Genomic DNA, 25426 nt, shown 5'->3' on the forward strand with positions numbered 1-25426 from the left:
CATGTAAAAAAATAAAAATTAAAAAAAAAATCACAAGCAGGATATTTTTATGTCGTGCAATAAAACGCAAAAACTCCTTTAGCTTGTGTTAAAACCTAATACCTTATTTCAGACATTTAAGCAAAAACCCATTGACTTTGGGACCAGGGAACCAGAAGCGCTAAAAAGCTAACTTACTTCCGGGTTCTAGGGCTTATTCCTGCACCGCTTAATAGGATTGGCTAAAATTGAATTTAATGATCTTATGTTTTTCTTGTAAAATCGTAAAAAATCTTAATGTTAAAATCTTATTTTAAAAAAGCTGAGAGCTAAAACTGGATAATAAATGTAGGATATTTACTTTTCTAAGTATACATACCTCAAAATTATACTTAAGTACAGCACTTGAGTAAATATACGTATTGTTGCGATAGTGTAACTAATAAATCAACATTTTAATATAAAGTGTAATTGCAAGCCAGTAACCAGGGGAAAGTACTTTTATTTTGATAATTAACACAAACTATTTTCTTACCTCTTCAGATTTGATACAGCAAAGCGAGCTGATGAGTGTTGTTCAATTTAAGACAAAACAAACCAACATATACAGATTTTAAATGCAGTTTTATTACATTTTCATGGCTGAAACATCCATAATACTCATTAACCATAAACTCACGTCAATCACCATCCTAACTGCACAAGAGCAAAAACTAAAAAAAAAAAAAGAACAAATAATGATCAGTAATACTGATGCCTAACACAGGTTCAGACTGGGTCTATGCATTTATCATTAACACATTTTGGTTGTTTCTTTCTATTCGTGTCACTACAGGAAGCTGGTTTCTGGAGATGTGACCTGAGAGCTACCATAGTTTTAGGTTGGGGGAGGGGGGTTTGTATAATACGCTGGCATTACATCTTATAAAAGTCCAATTAGTTAGTGAGAAAGGGCACTTCCTGTTATTAAACCGACACATGGAGATTATGAGTTGTGATCAGTATGCAACACTTTGCACCTTCCCTCTGTGTGTGTGTATTTGTGTTGTTGTAGGTTGTGTTTACAGAACAGTCTCAGCACAGGAGTCACCGAAGTGAGCGTGCAGGTTTCTGTAAATGTCTCTGTGTGTTTCAGGTGGTGGCGGGTCGTGAGGTGGGTAAAGGCTGCGCTGCTGCTGCTGATGTTGTTGTTCAGAGTAGAGGCCAGACTCCTCGCTGTCTGACTCCACCCGGATGCTGACCTGGGGCTGAGGCTGGCGAGGCGGCAGGTGTGACGGAGCGTCCCCGGGGGCGAGGCTCGTCTGGGAGTGGACAGGTGAGGGGGGGCAGGAGATCTTCAGGTGCAGAGTGATGCTGGGGAACAGTGGTGGAACCGGCCACGTTACACTTTTACTCTCCGTCTCACACCTACACTCAGTTTCCAGTTTATTAGGAACACCTGACTAAAACTAAACTAAAACAGTAAATCTTCCCTCATGTTGTCATGTTCAGTTTGTGTTGTAGGGAGCTGTTAGATTGGACTGTTACATGACTGAAGAGGGCGCTGTTGTTTAAGCTGAGCAACACGGACTGAAGCTGACGGGGTTTCTGAAGGAGAGAAATACTGATGAAGAGACAGAGGAGAGAAATGGAGGCGGTAGGAAGCTGCAACAGGAAGGAAAGCTCAGGGCAAACAGGATGAGTTTGTCTGTAAATTTGAACAAATATTTAGAATAAAGCCAATTAGCTTCATTAAAATGACCGAAACTATGCAAAAAATAATAACTTGTACAGATAAACAGGGGCTGATTGATTAGTTAGGGTTAGGGTAGAAGGCTAAGGTAGAAGGAGATGAGTTTAATAGTACTAAAAGTTGTGTTTTTAAATCTGAATTACAGTTTTTCTCCACTGTTTTGATGCAATATTATGAATCAAAGCCCAGTTTGTGAGTCAAAAATACCAATAAGTGTGTAAAGTTCAAGACAGAGAGGACAAATCATACATCCACACCTGGAGACACACATTTACTGAGCTGTCATTTAACATCAGGTCATTTATTTTTAAGTTAAATCAAGTGGAAATCTAAACTGTTTTTCTTCTAAACTTGTTGTTTCTCTGGACAGCGTTAGAGGGAATCTGGTTCTAAAAAAGACTCAAACTGTGGAAGATATCTGTTGATTTGACTAATTTGGACAAATGAAATCTTAGATTAGCACAAAATAAGAACTAACTCGGATCAATTACACTGAAATCGCATTAGAAATCTTAATTTAAAACGGCCTTGAACCTATCCTTAATCCATTTACAGCCTCGAGGCCTTTTCAAACAAACAATGTGAAGCTGAAGCTCCACCACAACATATTTTATTTCTCATATATGTTATTCAAAAACAACAGTTTGAAAAAAAATAATTAATATGAAATAACTCCTAGAACACAAACCAATGGAGAAAAACTGTATTACAGCTGTGATAAATACCAACTGATCTTGTTTAATTTCTAAATGATTGTTATAGGGACTGACCACCTCTGTACACTTCTTACTGCTGTAGCAGCTGTGAGCAGAGATAACAGAGAGACATGCCAACACCTGCATACACACCAGAAACCAATGAAATGGAAGAAATGGAAAAGGTAGCGGACTCTGGAGACGCTCTCTGACTGAATCAATGTGTTTTTCACACTTGAGAAAATAAGATGCTCGACAAACAGCAGAGCAACCAGAGCCAATTTTAAAAAGGGGAGAGACTGGTATTTTCAAAAGAAACAACCAAAATCCTGTCATGGTGAATAAGCTCTCACACCCTCACTGATATAAATGAGGCAGACAAAGTGTTGAAAACACCTCTCAGTGTAACACAATACAGTTCGACAGCAGCACAAACGACATCCTCTGTCTCACTGAAGACAAAGAAACGAATGAAGAGCATCGTTCAGAGTTAATCTTAACAGCCAGAATAAAGGCATTTCTATGCATTCACACCTCAGAGACACAAGCTGCTCCGGCAGAAGTAAAACCAGAGCGAAAAGATCGTCTACATCGGGTCATAATCAGGAAATAAAGGTTTTAGGTTTTTATCATTACTCCCTGAAAAAACAAGCTACATGTTTCCAAAGAGAAAAACTCATGAGCATCAGAGTAAAGTTATAAAATATGGCTGGTCTCTGGTGTTTACTTCTCTCTAACTCTGAGGTTGGAAATGCCAGAGATAGTGACACAACCACAACACAAGCACACAGCTATAATTTATACAAACATTAGAAATAAATGGCACATTCTGCAGACAGAGCTGAACTATCCAAGCCTGAAATTAATAACCTGTTTGCAGCAGTGGCGGGTCAGAGCGACCATCCAGATGTTAATGCAGATGCAGAACATGACATATGTTACAAATGAGAAAAGTAATTATAATAATCTGTCAGCAGGAGACTACTGGAAGAGATGTTAGATTACAGGACGGACCTAGAGCAGAGGCTTTCAAACTGTGAGGCGTCCCTCCCCAGTGGGGGGGTGAGGAGAGAGGTGAGGCAGAAATGGACAGATGCTTGTTAAAGACAAACAGGAAGTCGGGTATTGTAGTTTCGTAGTTTTTGCAGGTTGATTTTTCCAGCTTTTAAGATTGTCAGCTCAGGTATTTAAGGTATCCTGGCGCCTGAAAATTGTACTTCCTCTCAGTCAAACCTGAACCCAGAGATACAACACACTTATTTTTAGATTCACTGGGACTTACGCTTTCAGAGGATATCATGTTTGCTATCCATCGCGTCCATAAATGTCCATAAATCCACTTAGAAATCAGAGAAAAAAAGATGTTCCTTCTAACTGCAGAACTTGCCTGAGAATCTGAAGTGTTCTTCAGTATCACAGTAATCCAGTGCTAACTGTCTGGACATGCATGGGTGCACTGCAAACAGGAGCTGCTAACAGCTAATTCGGCATTCTTTTAATGTGCCAGTTTGCAAATACGTAAACAAATATCAGCTAAAAAAAACAGGAGAACATTATAATTCCTGTAGACGTAGAGTGGGGCTGGGTGGGGAGGGTCTCCACAGTGTCAGACTTTGAAAACCTCTGACCTAGAATATGTACAACTTTTCCAAACCCTCGTGCACTGCACTGTACACAGTACTTTCTCTGCAAGTGCTCTGAATTATCTCTTATTTTATCTCTATACTGTACATGCTTGCAATGTAAAAACAATGTAAGCGATCCAAATCATCTACGTTCAAAAATAAAATGTCTAAAATCGTCATCCAACGTGCACATAAATACAAGTGATGCAGCAGCTGAAAACCGAGCAGAGTGTGTGTTTCTATGTGGTAACTATGTGTTTTTGTTGCCTGGAGGCGACAGTGCTGTTGTTCCAGCCAGTGTTAGTGTCAGGTGAGTAAATCAGATCACTGTAGGGCACGTGCAGTTTCAGCACACAGTACCTGCGGTCTAGTTCATTTTGATCAGACGAGACTGTCGAGTAAGGGTTCACCTCCTGTAAGAAAACACACACATATACACACACACACAGAGAACAAGTGCACAAAACAAAATAAGTGTTCACAGCGAGTAAACACATGAACAAGTACAAACACACACACACACACAGATAATACAGATGAACAAGAGGTTCCTGTTTGTCACATTATAACAACAAGCAGTTCATCTATAGAAGCTGAATTTGATACTGATATTTACATCATGTTTATATTTTTACTGGCTGTGTTTGCAGACGCATCAAAAATGTGATTATCTGCAATTTCAGGAAGAATCTGAGGAGCCGTGCTCTCTGAGTCTGGTCATTTCATGGTGCAATTCAGGGCTGCAACTACTAATTATTCTCATAGTCTGATTACTTTTTCAATCAATTGTTTGGTCTATCTGATGTCACAAATGCATATCACATTTCCCAGAGTCCTTGGCGATGTTTTTAAAGCTAGTTTTGTCCTTGTTTTGTCTAAAAAAAAGACCAAAAAGCTTTTGTGTTTAAGAAAATAACAACAGCGATTAATTGATTATTAACATAATTGACAATTAATAATAAGAAGAAACAAATTAAAAAGAAACATTTTCACACGAATTAATATTTGAATTTTTTTTTCTCAATGTTTTTGTTTTTTCTTCTACAGCAAAAAATAAAAATATGTTCATATATTGAAAAACAAAGTTTACAATGTTTAATTTATTCCCTTCTAAATGTGAATAAATGCTGCTGAATGTGAAATCTAAAACAGAAAATTCAATTGCTGGATTAAAACTCCATCAGAGATTTAAAACACAAACCAAACTGACACAGCCAGAGGTGGAGGAGAGGGTTGGTGTACTCACAATCAGACGTCTGGTTTTGGGTGGGGGGGTTAACAGGGGTGGGGTCTGGCTCTGTGTGGGGCTCTATGGCCTCCATGGGGATCTTCACAGGAGGGGGGGCAGAGCTGTTGGGCTGGGTGACAGAGAGAGGAAGCAGTCGGCATGCAGGACCAACAAGGATGGATATATTCTGTATTTTTGTTATTGTAAAACAAGATATTCCTCTGAGCCACAGAGCTCTGTTGTGTTCTCACTACAGCAACAAGTGTGGATTCATCCGCCGCTGAAAATAGTCCCAAACAAATGCACTATTTTCTCTTCTTAACAGTGAGCAGCTGTTTTAAACATTACTGAGCCTTTTTTAAAAGAAATAAAACTACATAATATATTTGTGAAGTTTTTTAAAGGTTTACCTACAACAAACTGTCTTGATGGCGCTGAGCCAGAGACATTAAACTCTAGGGCGATAGCGTTGCCTTTTAGCTGTGTCTCACTCTGCAGTTTTATTTTTATTACAGTTTTATTCCAGTTTTAACCTCCGATGTCAAAGTATAAACTGCTCCATAAAAAGAGGAACACTTTGCAGACGGTTTAAATCTGTGGTATTTTTCAATAAATTGTATGAACTTATTGTTTCTGTTAGCTGCCGAGCTAACAAACTTGCTAACTGACAAAGCTTCTCAGTAACTATTTATTTATTCCTGAAAACAAAATGCAGGGGCATTAGTTTACAGACCAGTATAGAGAAAACATAAAAATACTAAAAGAGCTATTTTGACTAGCTAACTAAACTAGCTATTTTGAGTTTCGTCAAGTGCTATCATGTTAGCAGTTAGCTGGCCAGTCACGCTGTGTTATGCCTGTATTTTGGCAGCAGTCTGAGCCTAACACAGAATCACTGTGGTTACATGTGTAAAACAGACAGCTGTGTTAATAAATCAGGAGCCTGGATGGACGACTGAAACACCTCCTGACTGAAACGTAGATCTGCGATTAGCCACAACGTCTAATTTTGCTCTGCCACTTCCTGGTGTGACCAGGCCTCAACACATTGTTGGTTTTAGTCTTTTCGTGGTATTTGTGGAACATATCAAAAATACAGAACAGCACCAGCCTTATTTTTAATCTGAATCATTAGTAGACAACACCACTGTCCTCACACTACGGCTAAGTAGCATCTCCAGTTCTGTTCTGTGGATGAAACAAGGACATAAACAGGCACAAAGATGCACAGAGAGAACTGTTTCTAAAGTGCAGGAACATAGAGGGAGAGGTGGACAGACAAAAAGACTGTAGTAAGTGTTATACAGTGCCTTTTCAGCAACACTGTGGGACAGAGAGGAGAAACATCCAGTATTAGTCAGAGAAAACAAACCCAGGAGCGACACAACAGATGGAGCGACACACATTTAAATGCCAAGAAAAGAGGAGAGATTACAGTAGAATGAATGAATGTTTGGCAGGAAGTCATTTCCCCTCACCTCCTCGTCGCTCTCTGGCTCCACCGCCTTCTTCTCTTTTATCTTCTTCTTCTCATCCTCCTTCTTCTTCTTGTCTTTGTCCGGCAGGATGTCGTCCAGCCAGGCCAGGTCGTGTTGGGAGAACATCAGATCCAGCAGCTTCCGTACGACCATCAGACCCAGAATCTAAAACACAGTGGAAACACAGTTAACACCTCATCAGGACCTGCTCCATTTCTGTTTTTTTAACTGACACAGCGACACACTCACCATGACCGGGAAGATGATGGCCAGGAACGTGGACTTGAGGATCCAGAGCACGGCCAGACAGACGATCTGGACGAGGGTGAAGAGGTGGACTCGTCTCAGAGGGACGTGACGCAGGAAGGAGAAGTCCGGCTGGTGTTTGGCCGGCATCAGATACAGTTTGATCCTCTCCCAGAACTGAAACACAGAGATACAGAACATGTTTTCAGCCTCTACCAACATCAAACATACAGGTAGTTTAATTATTCAGAGCAAAGATTTAGAGCTGAAACCATTAGTCAGTCCATTAATTAATCAGCAACAACTTAAATGCCAAAAATCCTAGTTTCAGCTTTTAAATGCAGAATATCTCACATCTCGTTTTCTTATGTGATTGTAAATAAGTGAATATTGTTGAATTTTTGTTGTTGTTCATGGTTGGACATGATGTTTTGTTAATAGATATGAATTAATTTCTGTTTTTTTGGTTGCAGAACAAAGTAAATTCTAAATTGTGACGACTTTACTTTCTAGGTGGAAGTAGAGCAGTAGTTTTCCAAGTGTTCATACTTAGTATTCTGTAATGAATATCTGCCAGTGAATATCAACAATAGTTTTATTTCTTTGTCATTCAGGCAGATCTATTGTTTTGTGTGGCTATGAATTAAAAAAACAAAGGCTGTGAGAAGAACAGCAGCAGTCAACACTATTAACATGCAATTATTCTGATCATTAATTTATCGTTGTGTCAGTTTTCAAGCAAAAATGTGAGAATTTGCTGCTTTTCTTGGTTTTATGTTCCAGTAAACTGACTCTTTGTGGGTTTTACCAACATCAGACAGTTTTCTGATGTTTTATTGACAAAACAATTAACCTAGAAAGTAATCAGCAGATTAATTAATAATGAAAATAATCCCTAGTTGCAGTATTATAATATATACTATATATATACACTGCAGTTTACCTGGATGCCGCTCAGTGAGGCCACTCCCATGTAGAGGAACACTCCATACAGGACAGGCATGGGGATGTACTGCATTAAACAGAACAGCAGAGCATTAAAAGATGAGTGTAAAATGAAACTGATGCTTTTATTAATAAAACGTCTCATCTGACTGACCTGAAGGACGGGAGCGAGGAAGACCGAGAGTCCGGTCAGAACAAACACCAGAGTTCCTGTGAACCTCTGCTCCCTGGAAACCACACAGTATTATTTTATTAACGCACACAGCGTTAAAGAGTTTAGTGTTGAGAGTGTCGGGATGATCTCACCTGACTCCCAGGAACTGCGGCTGCTCTCCGGGGGCGCTGGACTCGCTCTCCATCTTCAGAGAGTCGATGTGGGCGATGGAGATGACGGTGGCTGCGACGTACCAGGGCAGACCCATGAAGGAACACACAGCCATCAGGATGCCGACCCAGAACAGGTCCAGGTGGTAGCCACAGCCTTTCTGTGATTGGACAGAAAGAAAAACTATACATTTCTGTCGAGTACGGCTATTAAAATTATTATTATTATTCTATAAACTAGCTGTGGTACATCGTCTCTACCAAATATAAACAAACTGTGCTCTCAATAATTATTTGTTCCTGTTTTGTTTTTTCCCACAAAGTAAAGACACTGAGAACAGGCTGTTTCGTCTGTTTTCAGACCTTCAGCTTGTTCTCCTTGCGGTTGACGATGACGGCGCTGATCTGCTGGTCCATGAAGATGAGGATGGTGACGAGGAGAGCGGGGACGAAGCTGGCCAGATACCACCACCAGGGGTTTTTACCGAACGGCATCACCAACCAGCCGCGGTCGGGACGCGTCGGCTGCACCACAAAGACAAATAAATAAGATCAATGCACACATCAAACCTTAAACATCAAATACTTTACATCTACACTGGTAATAATGCAACTAAACTATACAAACATGCAGCGGTGGAAAAAGTATTCAGATCATTTACTCAGGTAAAAGTGCCAATATAGCAATATAAAAATACTGCATTGCAAGTACAAGAATTCAAACATCTACTTAAGTAAGAGTACTTAAGTAGGAGTAAAAGTACTTCACTGTGCAGTAACTGTCTCCTGTGACTGATTCTCTCTGACTTTATCACATCTTTAATCCTGAGCATTTTACTGTTGTAGTTGTTCTGGTGGAGCTGGTCAGATAAATGTGGGGAAGTCAAAAGTTAATAGTTTCAGAATTTTGCTTTAAAGCTGTACTTGAGTAAATGCACTTAGTTACTTGCCACCACTGCTAGCAAGCACACACAAGAAACAGATACACATGCAGATGTTCAGTCATATTTCTAGACATGATTTAGTGACAAATCAAATACCTTGAACTCAGTTGGAACGATTAGTTTGGGTGTGTCTAACCCCATCAACATATCCAGACCCACAAAGGACATGATTGACATGAAGATGGCAAAATCACTGATTAGCTTCCTCAGCTACGTGTCCAACAGCACACACACACACACACACACAGAAACACACCAAGACAAAGGGAGGGCAGAGAAAGAAGTGTAGTACGACAATGAGGAGGCGACACACATGAGAAAATAAGTACATGAGGAAATGAAAACAGGAGAAAAGAGAAGATAAACTCCGTAAAAGAATAATTACACATAATAAAATCCACATGAAAACAAATCAATACAAACTACATCACTCAGCTGTGACATACAAAGGTGGGAAAGGTGTGAAAAGAGGCGTTCAGGGACCTTGATCTCAGTGGGCACATGCAGTTTCGGGGTGTCCAGCTCCAGCAGGCAGTCCAACCCACAGAAGACCAGGATAGAAATGATGATGGCAAAGTCACTGATCAGGGAGCGGAGCTAGGGAGGAGGAGAGGACATGGGAGAGGACATTCTGCTGCAGGTATGGAGGTTTAAAGTTAAAGGTGGTGGTTTGGATGAGGTGAAGGTTCATGCAGATATTCAGCAGCTTTAAGGGATAAATGACGGTGATTTTCTACATTTTTCCAACAGTGCGTGCGTCCGTCTGTTGAGGCCGTCTTACCTTTGTCGGGAAGTAGCGGCTGAACTTGAACTTCTTAAGAGAAACAGTCATGGAATAGGTGCCAAAGAAGAGGATGAAGGACATGAGGGCCAGGTCAGGAACATACTTACAGGAGTTCCCCACCAGCGTGCCGCCATACTTCACACACTCTTTCTTACTCAGCTGACTCCAGTCCAGGTCTGTCAAGTTAAACTGCAAAGACAAGACAAGGACAGGGTGGAGGAAGAGGAGGAGACAGGGTGGGATGGGGAAGATGGGAAGCGAGGCCAAAGAGGGAAAGACGAAGCAGAGACAAAAGAGAGAAAAGACAAGCGATAACAGAAGAAAAGAAACTCCACAGTGGAGGAACTTGTGGGACCGTATGTATCAAGCATCTCAGAGTCAAACCGAGGACTGACTCGGACATGGACTCAGACTCAAGTCACGTTAGGAAATAAAATCTCCAGGCAGAAGGACATGATCCTGTTCAAAGAAAACTCTCAGTCTGCTCTCACTGGGATATCAGTAGAGACGGGAGTAATTTATTAAATCAAGAGAGTTGATAAAAGCTTTTTACCAAAGGACCAAATACCACTTCATTACTGAGAATCTTTGGCCAGTTAGAACTGATTTCCTGCCCTGAGATGCTTGATAAATACAGGCCAGATTTAGTCATCAGGAGGTGAGATGAAGACATATATAAGCACAAAATCCAAGACAACTGGAGAAGGAACTCAGTCACCTACAGTAGGTAAACTTTCAGCAGTTGCCTCCCCATAGATGAACGAAAGATTCATGTGAGTGATGTTAATCAGAAGCGTCTGTGTTTTGTCACTTACCAGCAGAGTCATGTTATCGTCTGCGAGTGGAGCTGAAACATTCAAGCCCAGACCAGATGCTAAAAAACGAGGGAAAAATAAAAAATGACAGATGAGTGACATAAACTTTCCTCCTCACTGAGAGTGGTCATGGTGTTTTTACGTTCCTGGTTTGTACATTCATACTCACTTTTTCAGACAGCATCCAACAGTGAGGCAGAAACAGACGAGACAAACAAATCATCACAGAGTAAAGACCGAATGTTTGCATCAAATCACACTGAAAGATCTGTGTTTCCTGCCAGTTTCTCACAAGGGTCAAGTGTTTTTCTCAATAAGAAATCATAAGTGGTTAGCTTAGCTTAGCATAAAGACTGGAAGCGGAGGGAAACAGCTAGCCTGGTTCTGCCCAAAGATCAAAAATACACTTTGAACACTGATTAACAGGTTATATGTTGGTTTGTTTAATCCATGCACAAACAAAACTGTGACTTTAGAGGGAGTCACATGATGTTGTTATATCTTGACGAACAACAGTTTATCTGTTTGCTAAATACTGTGCTGAAAGGCTGCTGTTCACGATGACCACGTAACTCTCCATTAAACCACAAACTACTGATTAAAACAGATTAAACAAACAACATACAACATGTTCATTAGAGAACATTAAGAGGTGTTAGCGCATGTGTTTTTAAACTTTGAGACAGAGCTAGGCCAGCTGTTTTCATCCTGACTCCAGCTCCTCCAGGAAGCAAACGTACCCTAAAAAGTTTGAACTATTCCTTTAAATATTGTAGCTACCATCTGTCAGCTCCATCTCTGAATATTATATCGGTCAAATCAGTTATATTATAATATTTTAGGTGAGGAAACTCAATATCTATGATCACATTCAGTTGTAATAAGAGAGTCTGAACACTCACCCTGGTCTGGAGCGATGCATTCACATTTGTAGGCCGTTATGTAGTCAGGCTTGAAGCCACGGTTAATTGGGTAATACTTAAAGGCTCCAACCTGTGGAAAAGAACACAGTTTTTTCCTTTTAATAACTTCATAATTAAGTTAAGTGTTGTTCTGTGCAGCTGGGAGTTCCGCTCATTCGTAGATGTTGCATTTCACACGACAACATGTCACCCACCATCTTCTTAATGGCATCAGAGATGAATATGAAGGAGATGAGGCTGGAGAACCCCTCCTCTGTGAAGCGGGTCATGTATTTGATGATGTAGCTGGCGTCCGAGACGACCAGCAGAAAACACTGCAGACACGAGTGAAGGCCGATCCACAGACGCAGCTCCATGTAGTCTATGTTGTTACTCCTATAAAGAGAGACAAAAGAGTTAAAGAGACGCTGACGTCCCCTCTGATCTGGCTGTTTGTGGTTCACGATGTGAGCGTCTTACTTGCTGAATTCATAAAGCAGTTTTTCAAAGATGAGAATGGGTCCTGTAGAGCTGAGGATGATGAGCGGCTGTCCACCAAACAAACAAAAGACGGTTCCGGCTAAAGCAGTGCCGAGGAAACTCTCCATCACACCCTGCGAGGAAGAGAGAAATCAGTTTACCTCTGAGGTAAATGTCATTGTTCATTGTTGCTGTGTACTAAGTGAAGTATCTGATTTGAGACACAGTCTTTCAGCAGGGTTATGAGGACCTGGTAATTGTCGGTAGCGTCCCCCAGCAGTCCTCCGAAGGTGATGGCGTTTGTGATGCAGCCCAGGTAGATGAAGAGCACAGCAGAGATGGACTGGATATGGAAGCCATCGTAGATATCGCTACAATACCATGGGATCTTCCTTTTAATGTCCAGCCATAACCCGCCACCAACCCTATTAAAACAAGGTTGAAAGACCCGTTAAGAACCTGGATATAACTGGATCCAGTGACATACAATTTAGCCCTCTCTGGTCCTCTTATACCTCCCGGTGAACTTCAGCTCCTCTCCGAGCTCATGTGGAGCTGGAAGGTCTTCATCTTCTCCTCCGGCCGCCCCCCCAGCTGAGCCATTCATCTGGCCAAGTTCATTCAGGTTCAGCACAGACTTCCTGGGATACAGACAATTAAAAGACTGAATTGAGACTGAGACTGAATTTGTCTAAAATGCGATGCAGGTTAAATATCAGTTCTGTAAATTCTCTGACTGGAAGGCTGGAAAAGTGTGTTCTAATATGTGGCTCATATCTTGAAGACAGGGACTTTGTTGTTGTGATTGGCGACCACAATCTGAGTGGGTCACAATGACATATGGAGTCCCTCAGGGTTCAAATCTGGGGCCTCTGTTATTCAACCTGTACACGAGTTTTACAGCTTCGCAGACGACACCTGGATTTACCTAGCTCTCATCAAACGCTAACAGTCCCACAAACTCAATCTATCAGTGCTTAGAGCAAGTAAACAGCTGGGATGTAAATAAAAATGTCCTTCATTTAAATAAAGAAAAGACAAAAATCACAAAGCGAAGTGACAATTTTTTTCTCAGCTTGATTCAAGAACTATAAAGATAAAAGTCAGAAATCTTTGGTGTTTTAATCGATTCATGTCAAAGCTTCAGGAGACACATCAAGGTAATTACAAAATATGTTGTCATGTTTGAAACAAACTTGAGGTAGATACATATGGACATGTGCTTTAGTTGAAGTACGTGCCTCATTTCAGCCGATGGAACCTTCTTGGGAGGCTCAATACGAATCTTTGGGTCCCACTCCCCTGGAGGGAGGACGATCACCTCATCCAGAAACTCGTCAACACCTGCGATCAGGTCATCGCGGTCCCTGGCTTTGTAGGCAACGTCACTGAACAGCTGGCATGAAATAAAAAAAGAAAAAATCAGAGGTAATACATTTGAAATTGTACATTTGAAATTGTGTATGACTGGATTGGGACGTGATGGTGGCAGTTACTTACATCGTCCACCATGAGTGTCGCGATAGCTCTGCCGATCTCATTGTAGGACTTGGTTTTGCCATGAGGACCCAGCAAGATGAAGAGAAACCTGTCAGAACAGGAGGTTAATAAATGCAAGGATATACATTTCTAGAAGAAGAGAGAAAGGGAAACGTTAGAGATGCCCACCTGGTCGGCACAGGAACCTCAGTGAGGCCTCCCAGAGTCGTGGCTTGAGCCAGACGTACAAAGGAGACAAAGGGCTTGTCTAGAAAATCCACCTCACCGATCAGGACATTGGAGGCTTCGGCATCGCGAGGAATCTTCTTCATGAACTTATTCTTTAACTGGAGGAACAAACAGGGAGGGGCAGCAGGAGGGAAAGCATGAGTGGAAATCACATGTTGAGGCATGTTGCACTGCAGCTGACCTTTCCTAGCTGAATGCTATGTGCATCAGATCATGTGAGCTAGTGAAATCAAATGGTTGGATGGTTACAGTGGTTAAGTAGTTACAGAAAATGACTGCATAGAGAAAGGCAGCCTTGCTTGTCTTTAAACCTGTAAGTTGTTTTTTCACAAACTTTTGGCAGGAAATCCTTACTGACTTTTCCCCTAGCACCACTATGAGGTTAACATTTGTTGTTTTGAGTCAAGTTCCATGAAATTGCATATTCCCCTCAGGATGAACTGTGATAACTTTTGTGGAGGTATCATAAAATCACACAAATGGCTTTTATATAAAGCAATCAAATCAGTTACTGACAGGTGAAGGTGAATGTTCTGCTGGGAAACTGAGTCCTGCCTTCACCTGGATGTTTCTTTGACATGTACCACCAACCAGAATATTGTTGCAGACCAAGCACACACTCCCCAATGGCAGGGGCCTCCCCCAGCAGGACAGTGCTCCCACCACACCACGAAAACTGCTCAGAAATGTCTCGAGGAACACGACAAAGGTGTTCACCTGGCCTCCAAACCCCCCAGATCCCAGTGTGATCCATCTCCTGGTGGGTGATACATGTCAAAGTAATATCGAGATGAACGAATGACCCAGGGTTTCCCAACAGAAGAAGATTTTAAATGTATTCACTTCACCTGTCAGTGCTTTTAAATTAGCATGTGAATTATTGAGCTCTAGCTTGACCTTTGACCTTTGGCCACCAAAATCTAATCAGTTCATCCTTGAGTCCAAGAGAATGGTTGCACCAAATCTGAATAAGTTCTATCAAAGCGTTACTGAGATATTGCATTCAGAATAATGGGACCAACGGATATTTAAAATCACACAGCTCCTCTCCTCTTTCTCCTCCTCCTCCTCCTCCTCCTCCTCCTCCTCCTCCTCCTCCTCCATCTCCTCCTCCTCCTCACCAAGGAAGCACGTGGCAGTGGAGTGGTGGGTGCTTAAATTAAAACCTCTTTATAATCTGTTAATGCTGCTTTCAGAGTCAATTCACCAACTGGTCCTCTTTCACTCTAACTTCTCGGTCCTAAGCGACGATAAACAAGATCAATCTCATGCACTGTGAATAAAACCATCTGCAGCTGTATTTCAGTGAGTTTACTGGTTGTATAATCCTGTAATAGTTATTACATGTTATGATGAAATGGACTTTACTGTAAGAGGGTGCGTACTGGTCAGATCAAAGAAAGCCTGAGGGGCCACGCCGGCTTCTGTGAACAAATAATTAAACCAGAATCAGGAGTCACATGCATGAGTTCATTTCTTGCTGGCTTTGAAGTTCTTGTCAAGATATTTACCCAAATGACAAACACACACGCACACCTCAAATTACTGCTGCTGGTTAACAATGAATACAGTGAAGCTGAACCTCAAGTCATTGCACATCAAAAAGGAAAAACAAGCGACGCAAACTATAATATTCTTCACTGCCACTGCACTTTTTTGGGGAGAGATTCAAACAATTAAGCTCCAGGGAAACAAGAGAAGCTTAGGAGATCTGCACACAAACACACAATGATAAGTACAAACACACATTCAGCAGGTACAACATAATTTAGCAAATTCCCACCTCAGCTACCAGGCTGTGTGGATTAGGGAGGATTAAAGCAGCTCTGACGACTCTGTATACCTTCTCATAAAACAAAGCTCAACTTTTCACGATACACAAACACAGCAACATGCAAACAAAGCGCACACACACTTTTACACTTGGAGAAATGTGTCACTTTATGCCATCTGTTAACTGTGCGCAGAACTGAAACAATCCATTGTTATTCTCCCAAAGGCAACAGGAGATTATCTGATTACAAATCAATAACAACTCTGACAGTGACTCTGTATAAATCTATAGACGCAAATACAGAAAATGTGTAGAATATATATAAAGGGAAACTCCACCAATTTTGCACCATAAAGAGTGAAAACACACACAACACTCAAAAAGTCAGTTAATTAGCTCCATCAAGACTGTTTGGGTTTGCTTTGACCATTTTTGTTCAACTGTCCCTAATCAACATCCAGTCGTCCACCACCTCCCAGCTCACCCAAAGCAGAAGAAGCTGACTGAGATTGTTTACATGGCTTTTAAAGGGCAGTTCATAACTATCGGCAAGGCCACATACCTCTGAGGATTAAGTTGGGAAATATGTCACAGAATGTGGATTGACCATTTAACTGTAAACATAACGAACGTAGATCAACGCCGAAATAGCTGCTAGTTCTGTATGATTACTTTAAACAAGTGAGATGATTTGAGGCACGTATTTTGAAACAGTTTCTTAAAAAATTAAAGACTACATTCCCCATGAACCCTACATGTTTTTTTTCCCCAATGACCTTCAGCTCCAAGAGGCAGAGGCATTATGTTTTTAGGTTGTCTGTCCATTCGTCTGTCCTATTCTAGTGAACGGTTTATCTCAGTAACGCCCCAAAGGAATCCTTTCAAATTTGGTGCAAACATTCACTTGGACTCAAAGCCGAACTCATTAGATTATGGTGGTCAAAGGTTAAAGGTTGAGGGTCAACATCATTGTCAAGAATTCAGACACTAATTTTCTGCAACTGCAATGGTTCGGGGAAGGTGTACAATCATGAGGCGGTATTCTAGTTTAATAATGAAAATAAATATTTGTGATTTTTAAATATTTATGTTTTTAAATATTAATGTCTTCAGTAGAAACCAATGGGCTTAGGGTTAAGAGCAGCACACAGTGTAGGGAAGTCTGAAAGTTTTGTTGGTTTTGGTCTTTTCATGGGATCTGTTGACAGTAAGGAACATACAGAATACTTCCAGCCTTAGTCCTACATATAACTTTGAGAACCCTGCAAACTGAGTCCACAAAATCACCCACATGCACACAAATCCGCCCACCTCTGCACACATCCACACACATGACAGAGGCGACTGAACAAAGCAGTTACCTGGTCTGTGCTCGGCGTGTCTGAAATGTCATTCATGCTTCGGCTCTGGGCAGGATCTGTAAATGAACAATGCACCTATATTTGATATTTAAAACACACAATACACCACAGATTTATCTCAGAGGATTTGTCCAGAAAAAAAAGGCTAAAGAAAAAACTAAATTTTAATCCAATTAAAAGGCTATAAGAGCAACAGAAAGGGCATTCAAGTATGTCCACAGTGTGTTCTACAATTTTGCTGTGTCCAGTTGTTTCTGTGAAGGATTATATTTTAATGACTCATTTCCCTTTCTTTCCTCAAAGCAGATTTGGGAACAAATGAAATCGAGGTGAGAGAGAGAACAAGAACATACCACACAGCCCAAAAAATCCTCTCATAATCCCCTTCACCCAGATAGATTCACAAAAGAAATTCGCAAAGGTGCACACAATAGGACCAAAAATCTCTTAAGTAAACACACATTATGTCCAACACATTGTATTCATGGTGAGCATATACACATAAAGCCATCTCAAGAGTTGAAATCATGCAGCTGGGAGTTAGCTGGGATCAGTGTTGATTAAAAAACACACAATAAAGCAGAGTTAATCAAGTGAGAGCTGTGATAGATAGAAAACATTGACCTTCTATGATGAGTTCCTTCACATTGACCATTAGGATGACAGAGGGTTATATCACTGTCTGTTGGTCTGATGCTCTCAACATTTTGCATCTTTTTTTGTGAAATATTGGATAATTTTACCTCAAAAAAATTATTAAATGAAATAATTTCACATCACATTTAGAGATAAAAACCTTAATCTGTAACTCAAAAAGCTGTAAAGCTTTTCAGTAAATTGTAGTGGACTATAATGACATGGTGCATGTGTCCTTGTGTGTGTATTTGTGTGGTGTGTTTAGACTCACGCAGGCGGCCAAGGCTGTTTGACTGCCGAGAGCGTAGGTCTTCTGTGGAGCGGTGGATCCCAGAAGCTGAACTAGTACTACGACTCAGATTAACCTGAGGACTACGGCCTGACAGAGCAGCAGCAGCAGAAGATGTGAAAACGATGAGCACAGAAGAGGAGATTGTAACGAGGAAAGGTTGAGAAACAGGTGGCGATCAACATGGCAGAAAACAGAGGAAGCGTTAGGATGTAGTTAAGAGTTTGGTGATTCCTGACTGGTGGTTAAAAATGTGCACAAACAGCACACACACTCACACACACACTTACTGGAAGCAGCGTTGGAGGACTTTCCGATGTCCGCCAGCGAACGGTGGATCGGTTTCTTGGTCTGGTGACGGTGCTTCCTGAGCAACACGAAACTGATCTTCTCTTTCAGGTCCGGGGGGATGAGACCGTCTGCTATCTGCCGATCCACGATCTCATCTGGAGACGAAGTTCACAACACAGGTCTAAACCACCTTCTAGAAACCAGGGTCATTGTAGGTTTTAACTGGTGTCACCTCTTCGAAAATTTGAACCTTACTTGATTTGTATCTTTAAAAAAATTTGTCAATCAGTTGCACGTAGGGACTGTCCACTGGTGAGTTCAAGGACATGCTAATATTTGCAGTTTGAGGATCAGACGCTGAGCTGCACCATTTAGGGTGCTATATGTCAGTTTTTGCTATTGCTACATAGCCAGCGTTAGCATCAACAGCTGTATACTGACGAGTCTAGAAGAAACTTTGAAGAGTTCAGCATCAAACTTTATTCGTTTACTTGCCAATGAAACTCAACACCAATGTTCTATCACTTCTTTTCCTGGTGGTCACTTAGCAAGAGCTTCAGCCATTGTTGCTAACTGAAGCCAAGGCTAGCTGGTTAGCACGCTAACTTCAATAGAAGAAAAGAAGTGGTAGAAAAAGACGCAAAAACATTAACGTTGCTTTCGACCACTAGATACATCTCTTGGTGAGTAAGTAAAGTAAGTTTGTGTGTGTTTTAAATCACTTCAATCACATGTCACATGTCTGCAAGTTGATTTTCTGCAGACTGAAATACAGAATACACTCTACACCTTTAGTTAAATGCTTTGGAAAATAGGAGAGCAGTATACTTGTTTACATTTGTTCCAGATGATTCTTTTTAGTTCTGACAACAGCAGAGAAATGCTGCGTGACTCACCCACTATCTGTGGCAGTGAGTATCCTTCCAGGTCGAGCAGGATGCTTCCGGTCTGTAGACAGGTCCTGAGCTCAAACAGGCTGTGGAGGGTGAGCGTGGAGACGTGAGGCTTGCTCCATCTCTCTCCTCCCTCCTCCACCTTCTCCTCAAACTTCACCCACCTGCAGAGAGGGTTAGGGGTTAGGGTTAGGGTTGATCTGCTGTTATGCAATTTAAACTGTGGCTGTTACAGTCCTGTCATACAGCACCCATGATGTCTCACATGTGAACCCTCAACCCCTAAATCCTCATCAAAAACAACCCCCCCAAATCCTAAACTAATGAAACACTCTAACACTTTGACGCCTGCATGTTTTGTCCATGTACCTTGCAGACTCCTTCCACTCTAATTCGCCGCCCTCGTGCTGCAGCGTGTCCATCTCGGTGAATATGGTGGGTGTTGGGGTGCCGTCATCTTCCCCCAGTATGTTGCGCAGCCGCTCTGCTGCAGGCGACACTGCAAAATAAAGTCAGAGTCAGATTTCCATTAACAACAAATATACATGTACATTCTTGGTCCCCAGAGCGAAATGTCTCGACAGCTGCTGGATGGATCGGCATGCATTTCTTTGTTTGATGGTTTGTTTTACAGACGTTAATGTCCGCAGTTTTGTTGATCCCTTATCCTTGCATCTAGAGGCACAATGAGGTCAAAATATTGGTTTGTTTTGGTTTCTAACCAAATGTCTGCTGTTAAAATTTCAATTCTGATTCTATACTTCTTTACATTTTCTTCTAGTATTAAAAAAACTTTCAACTATGCTACCAAACTTTCTTAAACCAGTTTAAAACAAGCCCATGTACAAAGCAGAAAATAAGGAAACAAATCAACAAATCACTTTTTATTTTAACAATTACACACAACCAGTTGTGTATGTGTTTGATAAATAATTTAAAATTAGCTCCAAACTCCTACAACTTCCCCTTTTAGCTGTAAAAGAGAATATCACAAACAAAACCTTTAATATTTGCATTTAATTAAAAGTAAGCCTCATCAATATGTCGTTTTATTCTGTGGAATAGACACTGCTGCTTTCAGGAGCCTCACGAGTTCTTTAGGCTTTTATTTTTGCTGAGTGATTTTGTCCTTATTGCAACTGGAAGAAAGAGAGTGTTGTTTGACAAGTGACAAAAATCCTTTGCTGGTTTAAATCCCAGGACATTACAAATTAGACAGACTGGGCCTGAGACCACTGAGCCAACAAGACACTCCAGGACAATAGAAACTAATTTAAACAACCCCCATTATGCTTTTTTAACGAGGGAACAAGAGAATGAGCTCCTCTAATTACCCTCTGATAACTGATGTGTAATCTATCAGCCGGCGCCTTTTCTAATTTTACTCTGAGTGGATCAATCTCCATTAACATCTGAGCCTGGAGGCACCAACACTGTGTGTGTGTGTGTGTGTGTTTGTACCTCCAAAAGCTAAAAAAGTCAAAAGTCATTAACACATGAACTCATAGATCTGAATGGGTCAAGTGTCATGAGCCTCATGTGACAGTGACGTCCACAATCTCAATCAACGCTTCCATGTACAGGGGGACAATTATATAATCCATGCACGATTATAATAAAACACAATGTTCCACAGTGTGAACGACACTCAACCGGAATCAGTTGCTGTTTCCATTACTATCTCAGCTGTGTCACATTAGGTCAGGTCAGATTAGGAGGTGTGTTTATGTTGTCTGATCTCTGATCAGCCAATGTAATCCCACAGACGGAGATCACTGTGTATTATGTTTGCAGTGTTTTGGATCACGGGTAAAACACAAACGCACACAAATGCTCTCTGGTGCTTTAGCTTCCTAGTTACCTCTGCTAATTATTTTATGTGAGAGAGTAACGTGAAGAAAAAGCTCAGCTTGTTGTCTTTGTGCCTTAAACTCCAATAAACTGCAGAAGCAATGGGTGGAAAATATTTCCTTTCAGCCCAGTGTGCTGTATAATTAGCTATTAGCGTCTAGTGATCTGGTCAGAGAACTGCATTTTAATAAGATCTGCAGGAAACGCCAGCTCACACTTTTACTGTGTTTATGGCTCAAAGGTTCATGTGTTGACGCTTCAGTGTGGGTTTATGGTTTAAATGGAAAATGCTTCATGTCAGGTCTATAATCACAGGTGTACAGAGTCTTTGTGATTCCCTCCATATGGCTGATGATGATTTCTCACTACTTGTAACAACTGTGACTTTGTGTAGTCTGTGTTTGCATTACTAAAGCTCTCCTGCGTCATGTTAGCTAGCTACAGCCTTTCTTTAATCAACATATGAGGGTAGTAAAAATGTTCTGGACAAGCAAAGACGAGTGCTACATACAAAACTACCTCTAAAAACTTCTGTTAACGGTGTTTAGGAATTAGTTTTGTTTCTAAATGCAAAACAATTTGCATTAGCCGTTGTGCACATTGTGCTCATGGTGGTGATGGTCACTCGCCAAGAGCTTCAGCCATCGTTGCATTTACAACACAAGAGGTTAAAATACGTCCTCTGAGCAGCGCTGCCTCTTCAGGGCAGCCTGGACTCTACAGTGAGTCGCTATCGGAAAGTGATGAGACAGGCCGGGGCTAGCTGGTTAGCATGCTAACATCAGTAGAAGAAAAGAAGCAACAGAACTGCAGTAGATGCAAAGCACTGGCATTGTTTTCCAATGCTGGAAACAGCTCTTGGAGTGCAAAGGAAGTTTGACTCTTGATTCTTCTAGACTAGTAGGTAAACAGCTGCTAATGCTAACATTAGCTATGTAGCAATAGCAAGAACTTACAAATGTTAATGTTGTTCCATGTTACTGTCTCTTATTTTAGCCATTAAAAACATCAATCTATTCAACATGTTATTGATGAAAAAATTTTCTACCACTAAATAAATATCTGTAAATATCACAGCACAGATTAAATCAAGTATGAACCAGACTAGAACATCTTAAATACATGTAACTACTGTTTCCATCAGACGTTTGCAGTTCATACAAACTTTAGATCTATTAGTCACCATTGTTGATTCTCTCCTTTTCCCACCAAAGAAAATTAAAATAAATGCCATGATATTAAAATTAAACTAATTTAGATGCAGCTGGTGACCCTTGCTTCCATGTGGGCGGCCTATAATATTCTCCTTTTCCCTCCTCCTTCCTGCCATCTTTACCTATTTTAGAGCCAGGTAGGGTCCAGCGGGAGGCCATAATCGAGGGAAAAGAGGCCCCGGGGTCCTGCATGCTAACTGACCACAGTTAGACCACAAAGTAGCTGGAGAGAGATCCTCGGTTTGGTCTGGGCGTCTGGCTTCCTGTTGAGGTCAAGAGTCCTTAGCTCACCGCTCCTCGTCCTCCACCATGAGCACAGAGAAGCGACACACTCGTCGTCTCTCTGCGTTGCTGCCTTTTTAACGACGGGTGTTTATCCCACAGGTAGTGTTGTTATTTCAGTGAGCCATGTATGATCTGGTGTGTGGTCGGTCTGAGCGAGACCTGCGCCATTCAAACAGTCGGAAAAGGTCTCCTCTAAGCTGTGGCAGAAATCCACTGAAATCTCCAAAGCAGCAAAGAGCCAGAGGCTTTAAGAGGGTTGACACACACCACAGGGCCCTCTAGTACTCTCCTCCCAGGAGTCCACACACACACACACACACACACACACACACACACACACACAAGCAACATCCTCACCCATGCAACTGCTCAGACGACCCCTGCAGTCCTGCATCAGCGCCTCTAACCAGCCACCTGTGTTCACTTTACACATTCAATATGAATCCTGTCTGGAATAGGCCAAAAAATACAAAGCATACCAAACACAACACCCCAAATAATACACACACACACACACACACACACACGGCTTGGAGTTCCTCAGCTCTAAGCAGCTTACAGGCTTCAGACTTCGTGGCCCCTTGGGAACAGGGAGCAAAATATTCATCACATACATGAAACTTCCACCTCATCACACACACTCTTCCAGCCCGGTCATACGCCTCGCACTGCTGCGAGGACATTCAGCCGCGCTGCAAAAGCACCAATTATGCATTTCAGGTTTTTCACTTAAGGCTGCAGAACCAGGATGCCGACTCAAAACGGTCAAAAAGTTGAGGCTGGAACGACGGACGCCATCTTGGTTTACGGAGCGAAGGCGGAGGGACCACTGAGGACACCAATGGTGGCGTAATTCATAGAATAATTTACAGTAATTCATGGCATGAAACAGGAGGAGCGAACAAGAAAGTAAAGTGTTTATTTTTATGTCAAGTGAGTAAAACAGCAGGAGGATATTTTAGCGGTTGTCATTTCTGGTTAGTGCACAGCAGCCATTTTTGATTTGAGATGACACTATCCTTTCAAAATTCACACACCACATCGGTGTGTATACTGTGTACACGGTGTACTAACTTTATGTTTGTATCCTGTTGTGTTTTAGAATTTCATAGGTTTTATTTGCTTTTATTGTTTTTCCTCTTCTCATAACATCCGTCAGTATAATACAAAACTTTTTTTTATTATACTGAGTTGAAGACACACGTCTCCCACAGACTGAGGGTTTCTAACCTGTGGGGTCGATGTGCTCGTGATGCTCCGTGCTCTCCTCCTCGTCGACGTAGTGCTCCTCCCTGTCGTGGTAATACCCTCGGTGTGTGTGTTCACCGTGTGTGTGGTGGTCGTAGTGCGAGTGTCGTGGAGCGTGGTCGGTGTCGCTGGCGTAGGAGTGATGTCTGCGTCTTTTCCTTCTGTGGGAAACGGGAACGCCGATGTAGACCGGCTGGGCCTCTGAAAGAGAGGGAGAGAGAGAGGGATGAAGGGAGAGAGAGAGAGAACATGGAGGAGCAGAATCAATAATTTAATCATTTATCATGTTTTAACTGCTGCAGGTGTCATGACAACAACATCCATCTTATTTACAGGACTGTTAAACAGACTGAAGAAAGACAAAAGAAAAAGTACAAAAGAAAATGAAAGAAAGAAAATGAGAAAGAAAAAATAAAGAAAACAGAAGAAAGAAAGAAAGAAAAAATGAAGAGAGAAAAAGTAAAACAGAAAGTAAAAGTAAAACAGAGAAAGTAAAGAAAGAAAAAGTAAAAAAGAAAGAGAAAGAAAGAAAATTAGAAAGAAAAAATAAAACAAAAGAAAGAAAGAAAAAATAAAGAGAGAAAAAGTAAAACAGAAAGCAAAAAAGGAAGAAAGAGAAAGAAAAAAGTAAAAGAGAAAGTAAAAGTAAAACAGAGAAAGTAAAGAAAGAGAAAGCAAAAAAGGAAGGAAAGAAAAAGAAAGGAAGAAAGAGAAAGTAAAACAGAGAAAGTAAAAAAGAAAGAAAGAAAAAGTTAAAAAGGTTTTCAGTAAATCTTTTCAGAACTGAGCTGTTTGATTATTTAATGAAATCACTTTATAGAAACAGCTGCTGCTGAGATGAAGGTCTGGATCCTCGTGGAGGATTAGATAAGAAACCAGGACCAACGTTAATGATCATCAAATGAACAGTGGATCAAATGACAACATGTAACATGAGGAGAGGTGTCGGCGTATTGACCCAACTGGATGAAATAATCAACAGCTGCTTATGAACACATTAACTTCTTGTTGTGCTGCGTTCACTGATTCAGATTTGAGGGCCTTCATGTCAGCAGTTTTTCAGTTTCAGTTCTTCAGTGTTTTCTCACCGTCGTCGTCCTCGTAGTGTCGGTGACCTCTGCTCCTCCCTCTCTGCCAGTCGTGATGATCCATCCTGAAACAGACGAGCAGAAACACAGAGGAAGTCAGGGATCGGTGTGATCAGGGAATCCTCCTGCTGCACCGTGTGAGCCGCCGGCCCACATGGCAACACATGTGCTGCCCACAACCTCGGCCGGTCGATGGATGACAAGAGGAAAACTCAATGGAAAACCCCAGCAGCCCCTCAGCTCCAACCATGGAAACCACAGCAAACAGCTAAGAAAGAGGCTGGAGGACACTGTTGTTTATGGCTAATTAGTAATTTACAAATTCTTTATAGGACACTTATAATCCCATGATTTAAGGATAAGGTTCTGGTTAAACTAAAAGGATCTTACTCTTTAGTAAAAACAAATTTACAACCAAAAACATGGGAAATAAGGTTAAAAAATACCAGTTATCCTTTAAATTGAACCAGCTTACAATATTTTCCAGCGTAAATTGATCGATTAAAGCATCGACAAATGATTTATTCACTATTAATAAAGCATTGATTACCTCCCTTTATTAAAAGTGCATTATTAGAAAGTAGTACCCAT

At 41.2% G+C, this 25426-nt stretch overlaps 1 protein-coding gene across 1 annotated transcript; it reads right to left on the reverse strand.

Annotated features, from left to right (window-relative positions):
- Positions 1 to 528: 528 nt before the first annotated feature.
- On the reverse strand, positions 529 to 25109 carry slc4a5b (solute carrier family 4 member 5b). The gene is made up of 27 exons (XM_051072739.1): positions 24836 to 25109; positions 23730 to 23948; positions 19519 to 19648; positions 19153 to 19313; positions 18256 to 18411; positions 17948 to 18055; positions 17041 to 17096; positions 13846 to 14003; positions 13678 to 13765; positions 13419 to 13573; positions 12693 to 12818; positions 12428 to 12602; positions 12178 to 12311; positions 11913 to 12093; positions 11698 to 11788; positions 10796 to 10854; positions 9978 to 10169; positions 9680 to 9793; positions 8616 to 8777; positions 8235 to 8413; positions 8083 to 8155; positions 7927 to 7995; positions 6987 to 7160; positions 6738 to 6902; positions 5278 to 5389; positions 4392 to 4444; positions 529 to 1332 (listed from the first exon to the last, which is right to left on the reverse strand). Coding segments are annotated over exons 1-26 (3303 nt in total). The 5' UTR covers positions 24900 to 25109; the 3' UTR covers positions 529 to 1332; positions 4392 to 4442.
- Between the last annotated feature and the right edge of the window lie 317 nt (positions 25110 to 25426).

The sequence above is a fragment of the Lates calcarifer genome, linkage group LG9, assembly GCF_001640805.2.
Source record: "Lates calcarifer isolate ASB-BC8 linkage group LG9, TLL_Latcal_v3, whole genome shotgun sequence".
Lineage (NCBI taxonomy): Eukaryota > Metazoa > Chordata > Actinopteri > Centropomidae > Lates > Lates calcarifer.

Coding starts and splice junctions, on each gene's coding strand:
- slc4a5b (XM_051072739.1), bottom strand. CDS start 24,899: ATGGATCATCACGACTGGCAGAGAGGGAGGAGCAGAGGTCACCGACAC. Junction 19,314..19,518: donor GAGTGGAAGGAGTCTGCAAG/GTACATGGACAA, acceptor CCCTCTCTGCAG/GTGGGTGAAGTTTGAGGAGA. Junction 12,819..13,418: donor GTTCCATCGGCTGAAATGAG/GCACGTACTTCA, acceptor TCTGTATCCCAG/GAAGTCTGTGCTGAACCTGA.